This window comes from Aythya ferina, assembly GCF_964211825.1.
Source record: "Aythya ferina genome assembly, contig: HAP1_SCAFFOLD_42, whole genome shotgun sequence".
NCBI classification, from domain to species: domain Eukaryota; kingdom Metazoa; phylum Chordata; class Aves; order Anseriformes; family Anatidae; genus Aythya; species Aythya ferina.
This window is the reverse complement of record NW_028181459.1, coordinates 26,160-33,414: the sequence shown is the minus strand read 5'-3', so window position 1 is coordinate 33,414 and position 7,255 is coordinate 26,160. Positions and strand designations below refer to the sequence as shown.

Here is a 7,255-nt window from a genome sequence, read left to right as displayed (position 1 = left end):
CCCCGAAATAAACGGCCCAATGCCAGCGGCGGGTTCGCTTGATTGACAGCGCGGGGGGGCGGGCTCTGCGGGAGGGGGGCGTGGCTTGGTGGAAGGGGCTCGGTTAGCAGGGGGCGTGGCCTCGCCGCTGAGGACATCCCGGAGGCCCGCCCGGTGCCGGAAGGGGCGGGGCTAACGGCGGAAGGGGCGGGGCGCGCAGGCCGCAGCCGAGCGGGGCCCGGCGGCGGGAGCGGGAGCGGCCCAGCGGGGCCCAGCGGGGCCGGGGCCCGGCGGTAGGGGGGGGGGGACAAGCGGCGGGACCGGAGCCTTGCGGCGGAGATGCCGAGCAAGAAGAAGAAATACAACGCGCGCTTCCCGCCGGTCAGAGGGGAACCGGGCCGGGAACGGGGCCTGGAAGGGAGGGAACCGGGGCCGGGAGGGAGAAACCGGGGCCCTGAGGGGGAAACCGGGGCCCTGAGGGGGGAGCCGGGGCCCTGAGGGGTGAGCCGGGGCCCTGAGGGGGTCCCGCGGCCGCTGTGTTGGGCTCCGGGCCCGGAACCGGCTCCGGGAGGGGAAGCGGGACCTGGAGGAGGCGGGGAGGGCGGTGGCGGCCGGGTTGCCGTGGCAACGGGGCTCCGTGGCAACGGGGCGGCACGGCAGCGGGTTGCCATGGCAACGGGGGGGGGGGAGCGGACAGGTGGGCCCCTAGCAACAAGCCTCGGGAGGGTGGGGGCGTGGCCTAGCGGGAGGGGGCGTGGTTTTTCCCGGCGGGGGCGTGGCCTGGCCCGGCAGGTGCGGGCTTGTTGCCTCGGGGAGGGGCGGGGCTGTGGGTTTGGAGGGGCGGGGCCTGTGCTGGGGTGGGCGGGGCTTGAGTCGGGGGGGCGGGGCCGTGCCTCAGTGTCCCCCCCTGTCCCCCCCCAGGCGCGGATCAAGAAGATCATGCAGACGGACGAGGAGATCGGGAAGGTGGCGGCCGCCGTCCCCGTCATCATCTGTATCCTGCCCTGACCCCGGGGTGACCCCGCGGTGTCCCCACAGTGTCCCTGTGGTGTCCCTGCAGTGACCCCGTGGTGTCCCCTCCTTATCCCATCCCCATCCCCGTGGTGTCCCCGCGGTGTCCTCTCCCTGTCCCCGTGGTGTCCCCACGGTGACACCACGGTGTCCCCATTGAGTCCCCTCCCCATCCCCACGGTGTCCCCATTGTGTCCCCTCCCTGTCCCCACATTGTCCCCATGGTGTCCCCATGGGGTCCTCTCCCCATCCCCGTGTGTCCCCTCTCTGTCCTCTCCCTGTCCCCATGGTGTCCCCTCCTTGTCCCCTCTCTGTCCCCTCCCTGTCCCCATGGTGTCCCCTCCTTGTCCCCTCTCTGTCCCCTCCCTGTCCCCATGGTGTCCCCACGGTGACGCCACGGTGTCCCCATTGAGTCCCCTCCCCATCCCCACGGTGTCCCCATTGTGTCCCCTCCCTGTCCCCACAGTGTCCCCGTGGTGTCCCCATGGGGTCCTCTCCCCATCCCCGAGGTGTCCCTGCGGTGTCCTCTTCCTGTCCCCATGGTGTCCCCTCCTTGTCCCCTCTCTGTCCCCTCCCTGTCCCAATGGTGTCCTTTCCTTGTCCCTTCTCTGTCCCCTCCCTGTCCCCATGGTGTCCCCACGGTGACACTACGGTGTCCCCATGGGGTCCTCTCGCCATCCCCATGGTGTCCCCGCGGTGTCCTCTCCCTGTCCCCACAGTGTCCCCGTGGTGTCCCCATGGGGTCCTCTCCCCATCCCCGTGGTGTCCCCGCGGTGTCCCCTCCCTGTCCCCATGGTGTCCCCACAGTGTCCCCATGGGGTCCTCTCCCCATCCCCATGGTGTCCCCGCGGTGTCCCCTCCCTGTCCCCATGGCGTCCCCTCCTTGTCCCCTCCCTGTCCCCATGGGGTCCCCACAGTGACGCCATGGTGTCCCCATTGAGTCCCCTCCCCATCCCTGCGGTGTCCCCTCCCCACCCCCATGGTGTCCCTACAGTGACCCCATGGTGTCCCCTCCCCATCCCCATGGTGTCCCCTCCTTGTCCCCTCCCCATCCTCATGGTGTCCCCGCGGTGTCCCCTCCCTGTCCCCATGGTGACCTCGTGGTGTCCCCATTGAGTCCCCTCCCCATCCCCCTGTTGACCCCATTGAGTCCCCTCCCTGTCCCCATTGTGTCCCCACTGTGCCCCAACGGTGTCCCATCCGTGTCCCCACCGTCCCCCATTTGTGTCCCCTCAGTGTCATCGTTGTGTCCCCATCCCCGTCCCCGTGCTGTCCCCATTGAGTCCTCCCCACCTTCTTTTTTTGTCCCCTCTCACCGCCCAGCCGTGTCCCACCTCGGTCCCCTTCCCGTCCCTGCCCCCTGCAGGCCACCGGGCCCCCCCGGGGGGGGGGGGGGGGGGGGGGGTGGCAGAGAGGTGTCCCCAAGGTCCCCCGTGTCCCCTTTTTGGGGTCCTTAGCGGGGCAGCGCGGGCGCTGGAGCTCTTCCTGGAGTCGCTGCTGCGCAAGGCGTGCCACGTCACCCAGTCCCGCAACGCCAAGACCATGACCACCTCGCACCTGTGAGTGTCCCCTGGGTGTCCCCGAGGTCCCCTGGGGGTCCCCGAGGCCCCCCGGGGGTCCTCAATGTCCCCTGGGGGGTCCCCGCGGTCCCCTGGGGGTTCCCCGCGGTCCCCTGGGTGCCGTTGAGGTGTCCCCGTGGTCCCCAGGGTGCCAGGGAGGTGTCCCCAATGTCCCTTGGGTGCTAGGAATGTGTCCCCAAGGTCCCATGAGTGCCAGGGAGGTGTCCCCAATGTCCCTTGGGTGCTGGGGACATGTCCCTAAGGTCCCCAGGGTGCCAGGGAGGTGTCCCCAAGGTCCCCTGGGTGCTGTTGAAGTGTCCCCAATGTCCCCAGGGTGCTGGGGACATGTCCCTAAGGTCCTCTGGGTGTCCCTGCAGTCCCTTGGGCGCTGTTGAGGCGTCCCCAGTGTCCCTTGGGTGCCAGGGAGGTGTCCCCAAGGTCCCCAGGGTGCCAGGGAGGTGTCCCCAAGGTCCCTTGGGTGCTGGGGACATGTCCCCAAGGTCCCTTGCATGTCCCCACAGATCCCTGGGTGCCGTTGAGGTGTCCCTAAGGTCCCCTGGGTGCCAGGGACATGTCCCCAAGGTCCCTTGGGTGCTGGGGACATGTCCCCAAGGTCCCCAGGGTGCCAGGGAGGTGTCCCTAATGTCCCTTGGGTGCTGGGGACATGTCCCCAAGGTCCCCAGGGTGCCAGGGAGGTGTCCCCAAGGTCCCCAGGGTGCTGTTAAGGTGTCCCCAAGGTCCCCTGGGTGTCCCCACAGATCCCTGGGTGCCATTGAGGTGTCCCCAAGGTCCCCTGTGTGCCAGGGATGTGTCCCCAAGGTCCCCTGGGTGCTGGGGACATGTCCCCAAGGTCCCCAGGGTGCCAGGGAGGTGTCCCCAAGGTCCCCTGGGTGCTGTTGAAGCGTCCCCAATGTCCCCAGGGTGCTGTTGAGGTGTCCCCAAGGTCCCCTGGGTGCCAGGGAGGTGTCCCCAATGTCCCTTGGGTGCTAGGAATGTGTCCCCAAGGTCTCCTGGGTGCCAGGGAGGTGTCCCCAAGGTCCCCAGGGTGCTGTTGAAGTGTCCCCAATGTCCCCAGGGTGCTGGGGACATGTCCCTAAGGTCCTCTGGGTGTCCCTGCAGTCCCTTGGGTGCTGTTGAGGCGTCCCCAATGTCCCTTGGGTGCTGGGGACATGTCCCCAAGGTCCCCAGGGTGCCAGGGAGGTGTCCCCAATGTCCCCAGGGTGATGTTGAAGTGTCCCCAAAGTCCCCTGGGTGTCCCCACAGATCCCTGGGTGCTGTTGAGGTGTCCCCAAGGTCCCTTGGGTGCTGGGGACATGTCCCCAAGGTCCCCTGCGTGTCCCCACAGATCCCTGGGTGCCGTTGAGGTGTCCCCAATGTCCCCAGGGTGCTGGGGACATGTCCCTAAGGTCCCCTGCGTGTCCCCACAGATCCCTGGGTGCCGTTGAGGTGTCCCCAAGGTCCCCAGGGTGCCAGGGAGGTGTCCCCAAGGTCCTTTGGGTACTGTTGAGGTGTCCCCAAGGTCCCCAGGGTGCCAGGGAGGTGTCCCCAATGTCCCTTGGGTGCTGGGGACATGTCCCCAAGGTCCCCTGGGTGCCAGGGAGGTGTCCCCAAGGTCCCCAGGGTGCTGTTGAGGTGTCCCCAAGGTCCCCAGGGTGCCGGGCCCGGTGACACCCGACGCTCCCATCCCCCACCCCCCCACCCCGTGCCTCAGTTTCCCCACTCCCCCCACCAACCCCAGTGGGGCAGGAGGCGGGGCTTGTCCCCCGGGGGGGGGGGCGTGGCCTAGGGTTGGTGGGCGGGGCTTGCGGCCCTTTGGGGGACGTGTCCCGCTGAGGCCCCGCCCCCAGGAAGCAGTGCATCGAGCTGGAGCAGCAGTTCGACTTCCTCAAGGACCTGGTGGCCGCCGTGCCCGACATGCAGGGCGAGGGCGACGAGCCCCACGGCGAGGGCGAGCGGGCGCCACGCAGGTACGGGGGGGGCCCGAAATCCTCAGGGGGTCCCCGAAATCCTTGGGGGGTCCCCGAAATCCTTGGGGGGGTCCCCAAATTCTCAGGGGGTCCCCGAAATCCTTCGAGGGTGCCCCCGAAATCCCTGAGGGGGTCCCTAAGTCCTGGGAAAGGTCCCTAAATCCTTTGGGGATGGCTAAATTCTTGTGGGGGGGTCCCCTAAATCCTTGGGGAAGTTCCTAAGTCCTGGGAAAGGTTCCTAAGTCCTTGGGGGAGTCCCTAAATTCTTGGGGGGTCCCCGAAATCCTTCGAGGGTGCCCCCGAAATCCCTGGGGGGTTCCCTAAGTCCTGGGAAAGGTCCCTAAGTCCTTTGGGGCATCTCCTAAGTCCTTGGGGGAGTCCCTAAATTCTAGGAGGGTCCCCGAAATCCTTCGGGGGTGCCCCCTAAATCCCTGGGGGAGTTCCTAAGTTCTGGGAAAGGTCCCTAAATCCTTTGGGGTGCCCCCTAAGTCCTTGGAGGGGGTCCCCGAAATCCTTCGAGGGTGCCCCCGAAATCCCTGGGGGGGTCCCTAAGTCCTGGGAAAGGTCCCTAAGTCCTTTGGGACGTCTCCTAAGTCCTTGGGGGAGTCCCTAAATTCTTGGGGGGTCCCCAAAATCCTTTGGGGGTGCCTCCTAAATCCTTGGGGAGGTTCCTAAGTCCTGGGAAAGGTCCCTAAATCCTTTGGGGCATCTCCTAAGTCCTTGGGGGAGTCCCTAAATTCTCAGGGGGTCCCCGAAATCCTTCGAGGGTGCCCCCGAAATCCCTGGGGGGGTCCCTAAGTCCTGGGAAAGGTCCCTAAGTCCTTTGGGGTGCCCCCTAAGTCCTTGGGGGGGGTCTCTAAGTCCTTGGCGGGGCCCTAAATTATTGGGGGGGGGTCCTTAAATCCTTTGGGGTCAGGCCTTAAATCCTTGGGGGGGGGCCTAAGTCCTTGGGGTGGGATTTGGGGGGTCTCAGGGGTATTCTGGAGGGGTCCGGGGCGGGCATTTTGGGGTGGGGGGGCTGCCTGGATGTCGGTGACCCCCCCCTGCCCCCCCACAGAGGCCGGCGCCCGGGTACGGGGCGGAAGAACGGGGGTCCCGGAGCCAAGGGCAAAGACCCCAAACAGTCGGGGACGGACTCGGAGCAGGAGGTGGGGACATGCCGGGGGGGGGGGACACTCGGGGGGGGCACTGGGACCCACTGGGGGGCCACTGGGACCCATGGGGGGGGCACTGGGACCCATTTTTGGGGGTGCTGGGACACGTTTTGGGGGTGCTGGAACCCCAGGAGGGTTTTCGGGGAGGGGGACCTGGGTTTTTGGGGTCGGGGGGGGGGGGCAGGGAGGCATCCCCTCGCTGTGACCCTTGTGTGTCCCCCCCCCCAAAAAAAAAAAAAAGGAGGACTCGGAGGACAGTGACAGCGATGGAGAGGAGGAGACCCCACAGCCCCCCCCCGCACGGCCCCCCCTCAATTTCGCCAGGTATCAAGGGGGGCGCACGACATTTGGGGTATTTTGGGGGGGGGGAACATCTGGATCCCTTTTTGGGGTTACCAGGACACTGGGGAGGTTTTTAGGGTGGGGGGCATGGGGTTTTCTTTTTGTGGGGGGGGCGGAGGGCACCTGGATTTTGGGGTGCTTTTTGGGGTGGGGGTGATGGCAGGGTGCCTTTGGGGCATGGGGGGGGGGAGCAGGGATATTGGGAACCCCCAAATTATTTTGGGGTTGGGGGGCACACGACGGGATTGGGATTTTGGGGGGGGGGGGGGCACACAATGGGATTGGGATTTGTGGGGGAGAACACAACGGGATTGGGATTTTGGGGGTGGGGGGGACGACACTGGGATGCTGAGATCCCTTTTGGGGTCTTTTAGGGCTGGGGGGGGGCACGTGGGGACACCGAGGTCCCTTTTTGGGGCCGCCAGCCCCCCCCTGACACCCCCTCCCCGCAGCCCCGGGGTGCCCTTTGCACCGCTGGGCCCCCCCCCGGTCCCGGGGCTCCCGGGGGGGCTTCCAGGGGGGCTCCCACCGGCTCCAGGCCCCCCCCGCGCCCCAGAGGAGGAGGAAGAGGACGAAGATTACGATTCTTAGCGCCCCCCCCCCACCCCCGGATTTGGGGCCGTTTTGGGGCCGGGGGTTGGGATCTCACCAGTTTGGCTCGGGGGCGTATACTGGGAGCACTGGGAGCCCCCCCCAAAGTTCATGGGGGGGCTGCGCCGTCCCCCTGCTTTTTTTTTTTGTTTTGGGGGAGGAGGGGGGTGCCCATGGCCCGGCCCCAAACCCCCGTGACCCTTTTTGGGGGGGGGGGGGAGCGGGGGGGTGGTTTTGGGGGCCGTTGGCGACTTTTAACGATTCTGGGGGTTTTTGTATCGGCTCAATAAACGTTCCCGTTTCCATAGGGGCAGCGCGCAGGCGGCGTCTTTACATCCCCCGGGGGGGGGTCCCCTCGGTGTCCCCAAGCCCCCCCCCCCCGTCACCTGGGGGTCCCCAAACCCCCCCCTCACCTCCCCCCGGTGCTGCCGTGCGGGGTCGCGGCCAGCAGAGAGCAGCAGAGACCCCCCCCCTATAGAGCCCCTATAGGGGGCTGCAGAAACTCCATAAGGGTCCCGGGAGCCTATGGGGGGGCTTTAAAGGGCTGCGGGGGTCTATAGGGGCCTTATAGGAGCCCATAAGGGATATATGAGGGTCTATAAGAGCTATAGGGGATATATAAGGTCCTATAGGAACCTATAGAGGATCCGTG

General features: G+C 66.9%; 1 protein-coding gene across 1 annotated transcript; it reads left to right on the top strand.

The window, feature by feature from the left end:
* The first annotated feature begins 202 nt into the window (after positions 1-202).
* Positions 203-6,737, top strand: DRAP1 (DR1 associated protein 1). Its single transcript, XM_084539857.1, has 7 exons — positions 203-360; positions 901-973; positions 2,456-2,549; positions 4,397-4,516; positions 5,574-5,664; positions 5,912-5,994; positions 6,465-6,737. The coding sequence occupies exons 1-7, from the start codon at positions 319-321 to the stop codon at positions 6,601-6,603; spliced, it is 642 nt and encodes a 213-aa protein (XP_084395983.1). The 5' UTR covers positions 203-318; the 3' UTR covers positions 6,604-6,737.
* Positions 6,738-7,255: the final 518 nt, after the last annotated feature.

What these genes read in the sequence shown, in the direction of transcription:
- DRAP1 (XM_084539857.1), top strand. Translation starts at nt 319, where the DNA reads ATGCCGAGCAAGAAGAAGAAATACAACGCGCGCTTCCCGCCG. An exon ending in ACCATGACCACCTCGCACCT is followed by an intron (nt 2,550 to 4,396) that starts GTGAGTGTCCCC and finishes CCCCGCCCCCAG; the next exon opens with GAAGCAGTGCATCGAGCTGG. An exon ending in GGACGGACTCGGAGCAGGAG is followed by an intron (nt 5,665 to 5,911) that starts GTGGGGACATGC and finishes AAAAAAAAAAAG; the next exon opens with GAGGACTCGGAGGACAGTGA.